Below are 16,152 nucleotides of genomic sequence, written 5' to 3'. Positions count from 1 at the left end.
CTATACTGCAGCAAACGTGCCTGTTTAATACACGCACGCCTGCAAGCAAACGCCGAAGAAAACATGTTGACGCTCTTTCATATGCTCGTGCATCTGAAAGCCTTTGTGTTTCCCCCCTGTGGCTCAGTGGCGGAATCCAGGGTTTTTTCACACGGGAGACCGGTGTTCGAATCCCGGTCTAACGGCAGATAAATTATGCCGCCAATGCTTCGTTCTGTCAGTTCCCTGGAAGGCGACTGCAGACGTGCATTTTGCAGCCGACGAGCGCGTTGTACAACCCGCTCGCCTGCATCCAGACACCGTTTCTATGGTTCCCGTGCGTCACTGGCGAAAGGAGAAAAGTGTTTACAGTCCCGTCGAGACCGGACTGACCTCATTTCTCACACATGTCTCAGTTCCCTGATCAGGCGACTGGAAATGTCTATACTGCAGCAGACGTGCCTGTTTATTATACACGCACGCCTGCAAGCAAATGCCGAAGTAAACATGTTGACGCTCTTTTATATGCTCGTGCATCTGAAAGCTTTTGTGTTTCCCCCCCTGTGGCTCAGTGGCGGAAACCTAGGTTTTGTCACACGGGAGACCGGTGTTCGAATCCCGGTCTAACGGCAGAAAAATTATGCCGCCAATGCTTCGTTCTGTCAGTTCCCTGGAAGGCGACTGCAGACGTGCATTTTGCAGCCGACGAGCGCGTTGTGTAACCCGCTCGCCTGCACCCAGACACCGTTTCTATGGTTCCCGTGCGTCACTGGCGAAAGGAGAAAAGAGTGTTTTAGTCCCGCTGTGGCCGGGCCGATCTCAATCTCTTACACATTTCTCATTCCCCTCTGATATTCAGGCGACTGGAAATGTCTTTATTGCAGTGAGCGAGCCTGTTGTTACACGCACGCCTGCAATCAAACGCCAGCATGTTGACGCTCTCTGATAAAACTCGCGCTGACTGAAATCTTATGTGTCATCCCCTCTGGGCCAGTGGCAGAATCACAGATTTCCGCACGAGAGACCCGTGTTCGATCCCGGGGCTACCGGCAAATAAAATTATGCCGCCAATGCTCGCTCTGTCAGTTCCCTGAAGAGGCAACTGCAGATGTGTATTTTGCAGCCAACGAGTGCGTTGTACAACCCCCTCGCCTGCACCCAAACCTTGCCGCTCGTCCAGTTCCAAGAAATGTGACTGGTCCAGCGTATTTAGCAGCCAACAAGCCGGTTCCATTGCCCGCTTGCCTGCATAAAAAAGCCTTTTTATGGCTACCCAGATAAATCCCTTAAAGAGTGTATTTTCTGGTGTCCCGGCCACGGCCGACGGTGTTTTTCATGTGTAGAAAAAATGGCTACTACTCAGTGCCCATTCCTACACACAAACACAGCCCTTCACACAGGGCTTGCGCACATAAAATCGACTCGGATCGATTGCGCTTTAAACGTAGCAAACGTGCACACTACCCAGTGCCCACAAACGCTACTTCCCACATGTCTCACGGTCTCTGTAAATACAGGACCAGTATGCATACGCTCTGCTCACGCGAGCAATGCTGTAAAAGTGGTGTATGTGCCCGCTGCTCTGCGCCCACGCCCACACACAGACATGAAACTAGCCCAGCCCTCCTCCTCTCAGCTAAACACTGCGGAGGAGTCGAGCGCGGGCATTCTGCCCGCTGTTATCAGCGCGCCCCCTGCCTCAGATGTCATGAGCGCGACGCTTATGTCACAGCACGCAAAAGCCGCTGTATCGCGAGCCGATCAGAGCGCGCTTCGCATCCGGCCCCTAGCTACTCGCGCACCTGCGTGGGAAAAGCTTCCCGGGGTTTTCGAGATGGGTGCTGAACATCATAAAGGAGGCTATTCGCTGCAGTTTCGCCGACGCCCTCGCCGCTTCATGGCGCGCGTCGAGACCACGGTAGAATCGAAAGTAGCCCATCTACTTCGAGCCGAAATTTTGAAACTGTTGAGCAAAGGGGCTATAGAACCCCTATCTCAAGCTCAAAGCGAGGGGGGCTTTACAGCAGATACTTCCTGGTGCCCAAAAAAGACGGGGGTCTCAGACCCATACTAGATCTGCGGCAGTTGAACAGAGCGCTTATGAAGCGCCAGTTCAGGATGCTCACAACCAGAAAAATCCTCGCGCACGTCCGCCAGGGGGACTGGTTTGTGTCAATAGATCTAAAAGACGCGTATTTTCAAATACAGATAGCGTCACGTCACAGGCGATTTTTGAGATTCGCCTTCGAGGGCCAGGCATATCAGTACACAGTCCTGCCTTTCGGCTTGTCCCTGGCACCCCGTACATTTACGAGGTGCATGGATGCAGCGCTCGCACCCCTCAGATACGGGGCATACGAGTGCTGAACTATCTGGACGACTGGCTGATTCTAGCCCAATCTCACTCAGAGCTCGTAGAGCACAGGACCATTTTACTCGATCACCTCGAGAATCTCGGTCTCGCAGTGAATTGGGAGAAGAGCTCATTTTTCCCCAGACAGATTATATCTTTTCTGGGAATAGAGCTGAACTCGCTGCTAATGACAGCACGCCTGTCATCTCAGCGCACACTAGACATTCGTCGCGCAGCCGGCGCGTTCCGCTGCGGCGCGATAGTCCCTCTCAAAGCTTTTCAAAGGATGCTCGGCCTGATGGCCTCAGCATCTTCAGTTCTCCAGTTGGGCCTTCTGCGCATGCGCCCACTGCAGTTCTGGCTCAGAAAGAGAGTACCACGCTCAGCGTGGGCCTCCGGTCGGCTTCGCGTCAAGGTCAATCGAGCATGCATTGCAGCTTTGAAACCTTGGGAGGCAAAAGACTGGTACCAATCAGGTGTAAGCCTGGGGACTTCCTCGAGAGTGATGGTGGTGTCCACGGACGCATCCACCTCGGGATGGGGAGCGCTGCTCGAGGGCAGACCGTTTTTTGGCCTATGGTCAAAGCGGGAGAAGCTCTTACATATCAACTGCCTCGAAATGTTGGCAGTGAGCAAAGCGCTCACGCGCTTTTGTCCCCTCATACAGGGGCACCACGTGCTAATACGTTCAGACAACGTCTCAGTGGTGTCCTACATAAATCGCCAGGGCGGCCTCAGGTCCCTGACTCTGTACAGGCTAACCAGGCGCCTCCTGATATGGGCCCGCAGCAACCTGCTCTCGCTGAGAGCAGCGCACGTGCCAGGGCTCCTAAACATAGGACCAGACAGACTGTCCAGGAACCAAGTTCCGACAGGGGAATGGTCTTTGCACCCACAGACAGTCCAGCTGCTGTGGAAGAAATTCGGCAGAGCGGAAGTAGACCTGTTCGCGTCTCAGGAAAACGCTCACTGTCCAGAATTTTTCTCGAAGAGCAAGGACGCGCTGACCCACGAGTGGCCTCGCCGTCCTCTCTACGCTTTTCCCCCCGTCTCCCTCCTGACTCAGGTGATAGAACGGGTCAGGGAAGAAGGATGCTCAGTGCTGCTTGTAGCCCCACTTTGGATGAGCCAACCTTGGTTCCCAATCGCGATGCAGTTAGCAAGCACCGCCCCGTGGCCAGTGCCTCTGAGGAGGGATCTCCTCTCTCAAGCCAACGGCTCGATTTGGCATCCTCACCCAGAGCTGTGGTCCCTCCATGTGTGGGCCATCAATGGGTACCCGCTGACCTCCCACAGGGAGTGCTAAACACTATCACACAGGCCAGAGCTCCGTCTACGCGACGTCTCTATGCCTCAAAATGGTCAGTGTTCTCTAGCTGGTGCACAGCTCGTGGTGTGTCACCCCTGTATTGCGGTGTGACGGAGGTTCTTTCCTTCCTACAGGAGCTGTTGGATAAGGGCAGGTCCCCTTCCACGCTCAAAGTCTATGTAGCGGCCATAGCAGTGTTCTCTTCGACCACGCTCGGCCAGTCTATTGGAAGGAATGATTTAGTTATTCGCTTCCTTCGTGGAGCTAAGAGACTGAATCCTCCCAGACCTCCCACAGTCCCTATATGGGACCTTTCTACGGTACTGGAAGCCATGAAAGGTCATCCATTTGAGCCCTTGCAGGAGATTGATCTTAAACACCTGTCTTTCAAGACGGCGTTTCTTCTGGCTCTCGCTTCAGTGAAGCGCATAGGGGACTTACACGCGCTCTCAGTAAGCGCGACGTGCATGGAATTTGGGCCGAATGACTCTAGAGTTATACTCAAACCTAAGCACGGTTATGTTCCTAAATCCCTCAATACACCGTTCAGAGCACAGGTCATTTCCCTGTCTGCCCTGCCGGTCACTGAAGGAAATATGGACGAAAGCTCCCTTTGCCCAGTCAGGGCGTTAAGAGCTTATGTGTCTCGCTCGTCTGTTTTCAGACAGACGGAGCAGCTATTTGTTTCGTTCTGCGGACGTTCTAAGGGACAAGCCGCTTCGAAACAGACCCTATCCAGATGGGTAGTGGACGCGATAGCGCTAGCTTACACAACCAAGGGCATGCAGTGCCCGCTGGGTGTCAAAGCGCACTCCACGAGAAGCATGGCTTCATCGTGGGCATGGTCAAGTGGGATTGCCTTGCAAGATATTTGTATGGCGGCAGGCTGGGCCTCTCCGTCTACATTTATAAGGTCTTACAACCTAGAGGTTCCCGCACTACAGGCCAGACTACTGTCGGTCTAGTATGGCCAAAATCTCATAGCTGGCGCTGTCAGTTATGCAGCTATTGAGTACTGCAATCCTTGCTCTATGCTGCTATAAGGAAGATAGTGGCTAACCCCCCTTTCTTCCAGGATTCCCTGTGGGTCCCCTGGGTGATTATGTACTGTATGAACTCCGGGCTGTCGCCCTTGAGTCTATGGTATCAGATCCCAGCACGCACGGCGTTTTACATTAGGTTCCCCTAGCGTATTCTACGCAGTACGAGAGTATCTCTCATAAGAGAACGTACTCGGTTACTAACGTAACCTCGGTTCTCTCTAGAGAGAGGAACGAGTACTGCGTATCCTGCCGTGCCTGCACGCGCTCTGGTTGCTTCGACTATGAAAAACCAGAGAAATAATGCCTGCGAGCGGTATTTATAGACCTAAGCCACGCCCGTTTCGGCGGGACGTGACGCAGAGGGCGCGAAGCGCCCTCATTGGGTCTGACGTCACTCTAGGTCTCGCTCGATAGGCTTAAGCAGTTGCCAGCAGACCAGCCAATAGGCGCGCGAGCTGCCTCGCCTATGTCTGTATGCTGCCGCAACGCGTTTTACATTAATGCAAAATTAAAGGATAATTTTTTTTGGCTTCAGTATTCTCCTGGAAAAGGATTTTCCCCTAGCGTATTCTACGCAGTACTCGTTCCTCTCTCTAGAGAGAACCGAGGTTACGTTAGTAACCGAGTACGTTTCAGTCAATCTCATGTTAATCTTGAGTACCTATAGAGTAGTATTGCATCCTTCATATCTCCAAAAAGTCTTTAGTTTTATTATATTTATAAAAGAAAGATAGGCTGTACTGAGTCTTTCCGGAAAAAAACGAGCGGCTGGAGGCGTGCCGTGTGGGTGGAGCTAAAACTGTGCTTACGCGCGATAGCTAACAACACACAGACATTTGAAGCAGTTTTACTCACCGCCTGCGGTTCCAACGCACGACCGTGAACCTTTATCGTTGGGACTGCTCCATCCTTAAGCATTAGACAATCTGCAAATCTGGCGTCGAACTGGGCTTTGTTTATAAAACGATCATCATCGAAATGCAGGGAACAAACAAAAACACTTGCACAACTCCGTTGATGCTCTGGAAAAACAAACTCCATCCACTGGTCCCTTAACGCTGGGTTCTTTGTGAATCTGTGCAGGGTTGTCTTGCACTGGCAACCAAAAACCCACTTCTTTGGTGACACTGACTTCCCTAAAGCCGAGCACAGCGCTTTGATGGGCGTACTGCTTTCGCTCTCTCGCTCTGGTCTACGGGTGCGCGCGCACCCTTCTGGGAGAAGTGCCCTTAGGACCCGTATAAGGAAATTCCGCCCCATCTGACGTCACACAGGCCCATACTCGAAAAAAACTTTCCGAAACTTGTGACAAACCGGAAGGAGTATTTTTGCCACAGAAATACTCCATCAAACGTACAACTTAATTTTTGAAACTTTGTCCATGTTTAGCATGGGAATCCAACTCTTTAACAGTGTAAAAAAACCTCAGTATGCATGAAATAGCATTTCACCCCCCCTTTAACGTTACTGTCGTAAATACCATTTTCATGGTACCATTTTCATTTACCATTTTTCACCATTACCATACCTTTATTTTCTTTTCCTTGACTCTTCCGATCGCGCTTTCTTCGTTTTCTTCGTCGGCTCTGCCATGATTCACGTCTGAAATGCGTGCAAGTGTCTTCCATAGAGGCTGCTTCATATGTTGTTGATGTGTGTGACGTTGTGCCGTAAAGCAAGTCGTGATTCTTGCGAGATTTGTCGGGGCGCCACCTCTCAAACCTGCATAGCTGGTTTTGCCAGCGGCGTCCCCCCCCCCTGCTTTGCTATCGGGATGATTCGCCCTACTACGAATTCGTTTACCATCAAAATGATTTCGAGGCTGTTATATTAAGGTACAAATCTTGCATAGTGTGCCTTTAAGCAATGGCCTGCCATGAACGGTGGTTTAATGTCAACATTGTGACAACGCTGTAACAACCTTCACTACACAACGTAGTTATAGCAACCTTTTGGCCTTTTGTTGTTAAAACGTTGTTGGAAGGTCGGGTACGTTGTGCCAATGTTCTGTGTTTGCTGGGTGGCTACTGCTCAGTGCACCTTACAAAGCACAAACATAAAATTATTCTGAGAAATGAAGAAGACTTGACAAAAGATATTATTTTATTGGAGGACAAACAAGAATAATATTTCTTAATTAAATAATTATGCAAAAACATCAAATGAGCTGTAACTACACACTTATAGAAATTAAGCCTAAAGAAGAATTCATAGCATACACATAACACTGCCATTCAAACAATAAAATGTATTGGAAAGCTAGGGTGAATTGCCCTAATATGGGACATTCTTATGTGACATATTGCCATGTGTAGCCAAAGCATTAAATACACACACCCAATACCATTTTAAAATCCCCAGGATGTGTCCTTATCAAATCAAAAAAAGAAAATGCAGATTACACATTCATAAAAGAAATGATAGTCTCAGATGACTTAATGTTGTGTCCCAAATGTGGGACACTGAAAAGTCTATGATAAAAGGCCACAATCACCTCGACTCATGTAAAATAGAGAAATCTTCTAAGTTAACTTAATTCTCTTGGTTATGTATAGATGAAACATGGACAATTGAACATCATTAGACAAATAATACAATATGATAGTTTTGATGCATTTATTATAATGACATTAAGCAACTATTATCATAGGCCTACAGTTAAATCCACAGTCAGAATTCCTGACTGTTCTCGTTAATTATTTTACTTAACAACAAATACATTCAATCACAACAGGCATAGCCTAGGCCTATCTGAAGGCAAAATATAAAATCTGGCAACTTGCAAAAAAAAAAAAAAAAAAAACCCACAGACTGATCAAACTTTAGCCTATATTCAACCAGTCAGAATTAATTCTATTGCACAACAACACTAAAACCCTGTAAATAACCATTTTTGTCCCCCAAACCATGCCCCAACACAAATTTTTGACTGACGGAAGTCCGGTCCCACATTTGGCTAATACTGTCCCACTTTTCACATTTCTTAAAGTGGGACACTAGGAAATTTGGTAAAAATATAAAAATGATAGTTTATGCATACAAAGTTATACTATTTTTTGATGGACAAACATTTAATAAGCACATTAGGCCAAAAAAATAGCTATGACACTGACCTTTGGGTGGTCTTCACACAAGGTGTTTCTTGTTTGATAATTACTTTACCCTCATGTATGACTGGACATTTGCCCACTTTAGGGCAATTCACCCTACTTACACTAATACATCATATCAGTCTATATAGGCCTACTGTATGACAGATGAAAAACAGGTGAAAAAAAAAAGATCTCTAAAAATATCACTGTATTTTCACTGCAAGTGAAATGTAAGGAAGTCAGCTTTGTCAGACTAATTTATAACGCTAAAAAAGCCTTCAGAAGTTGTCTAAAGTTTTATTTGCCAAAAGGTCTGGTTCTACTTCTAGTCAATGTACCCTTCCGGTTCCAGAAGAAGATACTGCTTTAGTGGCTTTGGCACAGGAAGACTGGGAATGAGTGAGTAGCAGTTTTTCCCAAACCTTTTCCTCAGTGCAGACCGACACAGATGCTGTAAACTACGTGGTCTATACTCCAGTGCAAAAAGAGACTCATAAAAGGGTTGGTGAAGCTATAAAAAATAATCAGTGTATTAATATTTATTTATTTTGCCTCACTACGGTACAATAATGCAAACATGCATTGACTCATTCCAAAGCTGATTTGATTTTCCTTTAAGTCTTTAGCCTTGTTTTGCTACACAGTATTTGAAATAATTATTCTATAAATCATGTTTACACAGGTTCAGTATGAATGCAAAGATCCTGGTGAAATGATAAGAGACTCACATGAAAGGTATCCTCAGGTATGGCCTCAACCCATTTGTAGGTTACAGGAATATGTGTGTATGAGTTAAACAGGATTTCCACCGTTTTAGGTGCCCCTGCACAGGCTGTCAATACCTTAAAACAAACAAACAAAAAAACACATTAAATTAATTAATTTTAAAAACTGATCATATCAAAGAGATAGAAATTTCATGAGACATCAGCAAATTAAAATACTTTAAATCAGCTTTTTTTCAGTAGTCAGAAAATATTATGTAATGAAATAAGAAAATGCTATTATCTAATGTTATTAGTGATCACCTTCAGCAGTGCTTGTGGCCAGACTTTAATGGAGCCGTGATTTAACAAGGTCTGAACAACCATGTGAGGTTCCCATTCTTGCCGAACCACAGAGCTCTGCAGAACACTAGATAGCGGTGAACATCCATTGTAGTCAATGGCATTGATATCAGCCCCATGATTCAAAAGAAGGTCCACCATCTTATGCTGAACATTGCGGGCTGCCTTGTGCAGAGGACTGCGGCGTTCTTTATCAGCTAAATTAATGTTTGCTCCATAGGCCAGGAGGAGATGACAGAGCTCGAGGTATCGTTCATCTTCGCTGTTGGCTGTCGTTTCTGGTGTGACTCCACAAACCACCCCCAGTGGTGTTTCACCCGAAGAGCTGCTATGGTTTACACAGGTTCCGAATCGTAGGTACAGCTGTGCATGGTGGGGCAGGCCGTGTCTAGCTGCCACATGCAAAGGCGTTTCTTCCTCTTCCTCACTGGGTATGTTCACCTTGGCACCATATCTCACCAAGGCTTTTGCACAACTACAATAAAAATGTACAGCAAATGCTCAATATGAGAGAATACACACACTGCAGCTTGAGCTGATTTTTCCTCAAATTTATTATAGATAGGCCTACTTTTTGAATAATCCAGCTTGCACTGCAAAAACAATAGGTGTAATTATTTTCGGGGGGGAAGAACTTGCAGCACATTTTGCACTAAAGATAAAATATTAATATGGGTTTCATATGAGTTATTAATGTAAAACAACACATCATTTGACAACATATTCATACTTTATTACTTATCAATATACTTAATTTAGTATATTTTACTATTGCGTTTGAATTATACTCTTGATAATGATAAAAATAAGGTGTATAAATACTATACTGTAGTATGTATGATTTTCAAATGATGATACCGTAGTGACTGTGGTGTTTTGCAGAGATGTAAGGCAGTCAGTCCCTCCTCTGTAATCTGGTTAGGATTAGCTCCATGTTCCAGCAGCAGCTCTACACATTCAGTGTTGGCGTTAACACAGGCCTCATGAAGTGCTGCTCTTCCTCCTGCGAGAAGGTTGGGGTGTGCGCCGTGCTCCAGTAAATACTGTAGACATTCAGAGAAACCTTGTGCAGCAGCAATACACAGTGGGCTTGTCAGTTCTCTTTTGTACTCCAAAGACCATAGACCTGAAATGGGAAGTATTACCAGACAATCACAACTGTGATATGTTTTTTTAACCTTTAAACGTCATTCACTACCTTCCTCCTCGTTCATTTTTTAAAGTATATACCTTCTTAGTATTCCTCAATCAATTCATTATAAATAATATAGCAAGAAAAATTATAGAAAAATGCCTGTATTCCCATTATTGTAAAAAGTACACGAGGTGTGTAACCGTGCAAGTTTTTTTTTTCTGCACAACGATAATTGAATCTTTGATGACTGAATAAGTGCAATTATTCACTGTATTCCACAAGGTATGTCTGATACACAGTGATGAAGTGAGTAACTGTAGGCAAAAACAAAACTAAAAAACAGATCATCAAAACTTGAAAGGGTTCAGCGATTTACTGCAGAGCAAGTACTGAACGCAATCAATAGTGTCACTGTCACTTGATGGTGGATCTGGTGAAGAAGCTTTCAGCGATCAAAATATTTTGAAAATGATAGTTTTGAGAATATGTTTGAGATTGCGAATATGACCCAGATGCTGAATGTGAAATGAGCTCTGACGAGGACAGTGAAGATGGTATAAAACATCTGCTCAAACTGAACCCTTCCAAGCTCCAAAAGGTAACAATATATGCTTTACTTTATTCTTCTGTAATTGTTACTCTAAAATCAGGAGAGTTTTATATTATCGTGACAGGTAGAGATCCATCTGTGCTAGATATAGCTCCGGGTCGCTGATGCTGAATCTTACAGAAAATAAGACAAAATGTTAAAATGAGGACTTATTAAATGTCCCTTATATAATGTGACACTGACTGAAGACTGGAGTAATGACGACAATTCACCTTTGCCATCACAGGAATATTACATTTTAAAATCTATTAAAATAATCAAATAAATGCATCCTTGGTGAGTATAAGAGCATTCTTTCATAAAAAAAATAAAATAAATAAAAAATACATAATAATAATAATAATAATTTGTACTGGCGCCAAACTTTTGACCAGTAGTATATTTCAGAACAGATTCTAAAAAAGTAAATAAAATAATATTAATGAAATAAATTAATAAGAGTAGGAATACAATAAAGTCTTAAAATAATAGATTTTAAAATACTCAAAATATATATATAATACATCTAAAACAAATCTGAAATTATAAATGCTCAGTAGCAGTAGCAAAATAAAATGTTTAATCTCTGTTAGCAACTGGGAGTAAACTCAATCTTTGTTTTATCCAACAACACAACACAAAAAGTAGGCTACACTATTTTCAAAATACCTGTCCCACAAATGACTGTTTTACCTGAGGGTCCAAATGTGGTTTCTGTGTGAGATTTCCACTCGAGTTCCTCCCGGCTCACATTGTAAAACACATCAACATCAATATAGTTCCTTTTAAGGAGGGTTCGAAGCCCTCTGGAGTCTCCCTTCACTACAGCTCTATAAAGCCACAAGGAGCGTAAATGGGCTCTTTCCCAATGATCTTGTCCTAACTCACAGTTATCATCCAGCAGAGCCTGCCATCCATTCAGCTGCACAGTTGAACAGAGGTTCTCAATGCACATAGTTCTTAGCATCTCCGCCTAACTTCTCAAATGGCCTATGCTTTCAAGGACTTGAGTTTATATGGTGCTAGTCATGTTTTCCTATGGCTTCAAGCACTTTTTGCCTCTATTTTTAGTAAGCCATTGTTCTCCATCAGTTGGTCATAGCTTACTGGCGCCATTCTTAGTTGTTGATGTATGAGATAGATGCTAAATCCTTTGAGCTGCAAACATCTATGTCCATTTGTAGACTTTTGTTTTATTTGAATAATAGACCCATCTTTCAGGGACAGTTAAGACATGCTCTGTTAAACGAATCAAATTTTATGCTACTACCATGTAGCCTATGCCAAAAAGTGCCTATAGCGTAACAGGTTAGATATTTATAGTAGAAGCAGAGAGTTTAATTGCAATGGCATAATCTGTGGGTTGTATGAGATCATTTATTGTGAGGGTACACCAGGAAAATCTTTACTGGAATCTGCAGGATGAGTAGTAGGAGTGTTGCATGGAGACCGAACCAAACAGGGATCAGGGCTCTCGAGTATTGATCTGTGCATGACATTCATATGCACAGAAGATTACCACAATCCCTTAGAAATCCTGTGTCAACTCCACACAGATTCCTCACCTCAGTAATGTGCCATCCGCCCACAGACAGTGTGAAGCACAATGCTGTGAGTTAAGGGCTTTCTAAGTGATAAGAGACTTGTAGAGCGTGGCAAGTTTAGTCTATTTTAAAAGACGCAAGCTTTGTTATCCTTGCATGAAAAGCTTCAAAATGTCAGTGTGTCTCATGTAAGACGCCTGTCTCATCAAGAGTGAGTGTAGGGAATGTGAGGGGAGTTTACTAGCAGACGCGCTGTCCGAAGTCGAAGCCTGGATTACAGTATGACTCGTAAATATATATATCATTTATGAAGACTTCAGATTACAAAGCCTCTAAGTGCCATCTGAAATTTTCTTATAAAATTACATTTTTATCAAGCTTGTATGTTTAAGTTCAGTAATTTTACTTTAATGACAATTAATAGGTAATTTTCATTGCCATTAAAGTGAAATAACTGAACATAAACATGCAAGCTTGATAAAAATGATCATTCCAGAAGGAAATTTCAGATGGCACTTAGAGGCTTTTGCATCTGAAGTCTTCATATCCAGTTGATGGCCAAATTTACAGCAGATCATTACCAAAATTGTTAAACCTGATTATTGGTCAATAGACTGTCAAATTCAATTGGAAATTCATTATTTACTCACCCTCATGTCATTCCAAACCCATAAGACTTTTGTTCATCTTTGAAACACAAATGGAAGATTTTTTTAAATGAAAATATCAACCAAGTACAGTTGAGGTTCCGCTTATATGTGATGTGGTCAAAATATGTGCGATGATCAATGTTTATGCAAATAAAGGCATAAATTAAATCTGTTCATCATATAAAGCGATCTTGTCTCTTTAGAAGACTTGGATTTAACCAAGTTTAACAAAGCTAAACCAAGTAGATTATTGAAAGTCTTACGGTTTCGAATGACAAAAGAACAATGATGACACATTTTCCTTTTTGGGTGAACTCCTTTAATACATTATATTAGTTTATTTAGAATATGATTTCTACATGTCATGTCAGAATGAGACTGCTAAAAAGATCAGCCTTTCATGCTGGTCCAAACTGGTTCTTTGCTGGTATAGCTGGTTGACCTGCAAAACAATGTTGTTCACTAGAAAAAAGAAAAAGAAATGGCATCACTGACTAGCACTTTTTGCTGGTGAACAACATTGATTTGCTGCACCCACTAGTCCTGCACAAAACAAAACAAACATTAAACCTATTTAAGCCATTTAAGAAGCCAGTTAATTGCACCAGCATACCTGAATCCAAATTTTGGGAACCAGTATCCAAACTTCAACATATGTTGGTTGGTGTTATTCACAACAGATGCACAACATATGCTGCCTTTCAGCAGGATATTGAAACTCAAGAACATGACTGATATGAATATCATTGCATTTTTCTATTTTAATTGGCAAAAGTCCTCTCTGAAACATTATGAATGCACAAAGTTGAGTTTGCACATTTATTCACACTTCAGACCAAAGTAATGATGCTCAAATATAAACAATTGTTCATTGTCTTCCCTAAAATAATATTTCATATCTCCATCCTATTCATCAGATCTGACTCACCCTGTTTCTGAGCAGTCCACAGCAGTTCATCACTCTGAAACTCTAACACTTTGTTCAGTTGCTCTGGATCAGAGAATCCATCCTGAATGTCCCTCCAGTGGTGAGTTAACAGGCCATCGAGAACAGGGGGACAAAGAAAGTCCAACCCTGGTTGTCTATGACCTTTGGTCTTTTCTAAAGACGACCGCCTTCTCTCTGTCAAGAACGTGGCCTTTCGACTCACAGTGCCTTGGGAGAGCATGGCTAATATTGACAACCCTTTCCACTTCTTACCTGTCCGTTTTTATGGCTATTTATATTATCACTGTTGCTCTATATCCTGTATTTTTAGTACAAATGACATGTGATCAGTGCAGGGCAATTGCATGTCAAGGATGCCTTGATTATTGTTTTCACCAACAACACAGAGGCTGAGTTCGATAAATATGCCAGATGCACAGCTGAGTGGAAAGCATTGCTGGTGATATCACCACTAAACGAGCCAGGAATAGAATCCAACTCTCCGTTTCAACAAATCATGAGGTGTGACAGCATTGTCCCCCAATCAGACTGGCCAAACAGCTGCCCGGAATCTGATCCACACAGGTGCTTATACCTTGTGACCTTAATTCCAAAAGTGCCCTGAGATGTTAACTATAATTCCAGTGATAAGTGAAAGGGCATCAATTTCTCCTTGATGAAAACTCATTAGTTTATTTAACATTATGTGCTGATGACTTGAATTAAGAATTATGAATTGTGGCTTTAAGGTTTTGATTGTTTTTATAGGCAGTTGTGTAGGTGCATGTGAAAGTAGTCATTAGCTGACCTCACATGTAACTACAATTTAAAACATCTCCCAAACAGCTGATGACATACTTGGGTATTTTATGGCTGTACTGATGAGGACAATGAGGACAAATTCAAATTAATGGTTTGTTATTTTCATGTTGATAAGCAACAAGCAGTGTTGGTTTCATGCAGGGGTCTTTTAAACACATTTAACATGGAGATGGGACCTGTGTTACAAACCGGGGCAAGTTGCATAAACACAAGCATGGTTTTTGGTCTCAAATTAGTCCAATTGAAATTTTCATATAACTCACTTAAAAAAATGGTATGACTAGTCTTAAAGAAAAAACTTAGACAACAAAATTGTGAGACTAAGTCTAAGCAAGCAGTTTATGCAAATGGCCCCTAAAGGTTGCTTTTTAAGACTGAATTATTAAAACATGAAATATCATTCCACTCAAATGCATTTACACACTTTACAAACTATTTACAAAACCAATTACGTGTAATTATTACAAATGTATAGAGTCACACAACTTTATTTTATTTTAATTTACATTTTAATTTCATTTAATAAATTTTAGGATGTGGGAGTGACAATAAAGCATTTAGCTGCACTTTAGCTTCTCGATAACCATTTGGGGATGTTCTGTATAAGTTGTTTTTTGGTTATTTAAAATAACTACCCTGCAACGTTCTGGAAATGTTATTTTATGGTTGAAAAATAATAACCAACAAATTACCATTATTTTGGTCGAAGATATGTTTTGGTTATTTAAAAAGAACCACCCACCAACATTCTGGAAACGTTATAATTGCAAAAAAAAATTAAACCTAAAAGAACGTTCTTCGAGGGTTATTAGGCTATTTGGTTAAAAGAAAAAGAAAAAGAATCAATAACGTTAGGGGAACGTTCTGTGTTTGTTGGGTGTTTAACTAGCCATATCAGCGTACTGGTTTGAAATTAGCCTGCAAAACTATCTAATACAAATTTAATGATTTTATCTGCAAAAGTTTAAATGCTAAACAAAATTTGGCCAAAAATTGTTACAACCATACCCGGTCTCCCTATTCGTAATGATTTATTGGGAGAAATAAATCTGTTCATTTTGAAATAGATAAGTTTGAAATTCAAACTCTAGAAAAACATTTTGTTTTCCATCATACATTTTCAAGATCAAATAATAGCATGGCTGTGTTGTACTTACCCAACAGCATAACTGGGGGGAGCTCGACATCAGGGTCTTTCATCCAATCATCATTTGACAACTCTATGACGATATTTGGGTTTTCTTTGCTTGCCTCTGTGAGAAGGGTCTGCACACATGTAGAGTCCTTACTTTGTGCTTCTTTAAGAGCCTGTACAAATTCTGATTCAACAGGGTAACCAATACAATGTCATCTGACATTGTTTCACAACACTGTCACTGTTAGTAGGGGTTTCCCTTTCCATACAATGCCGAAGACTGTAATAAGTGTCACATGCTGCGCATCTGTTGTTGTTCTCGATGGTTAGGCCTACATCTAAATATAGACAGGTCCGACTGTAAGTTGATCTAAATGTTTATAACACGTCAAAACCAATGTGAAATCTCAGTCAGTCATACAAGAGTGGAGCAAGCAAAGAAACATGGATTAATAAAGTGTATTATCACAATCGCAATATAATGGAATATTTGGTGCAACTTCATA

At 42.5% G+C, this 16,152-nt stretch overlaps 1 protein-coding gene across 1 annotated transcript; it reads right to left on the bottom strand.

Annotated features, from left to right (window-relative positions):
• Window positions 1-7,284: 7,284 nt before the first annotated feature.
• Window positions 7,285-15,869, bottom strand: asb18 (ankyrin repeat and SOCS box containing 18; the record flags this gene model as incomplete). Its single annotated transcript, XM_081369260.1, is given in 6 exon segments — window positions 7,285-8,287; window positions 8,505-8,618; window positions 8,805-9,318; window positions 9,702-9,969; window positions 15,669-15,848; window positions 15,851-15,869. Coding segments are annotated over 6 exon segments (1,281 nt in total). The 3' UTR covers window positions 7,285-8,101.
• Window positions 15,870-16,152: the final 283 nt, after the last annotated feature.

Source organism: Scardinius erythrophthalmus, assembly GCF_964197995.2.
Source record: "Scardinius erythrophthalmus genome assembly, chromosome: 6".
Taxonomy (NCBI): domain Eukaryota; kingdom Metazoa; phylum Chordata; class Actinopteri; order Cypriniformes; family Leuciscidae; genus Scardinius; species Scardinius erythrophthalmus.
This window is presented reverse-complemented; position numbering and strand designations above follow the sequence as displayed.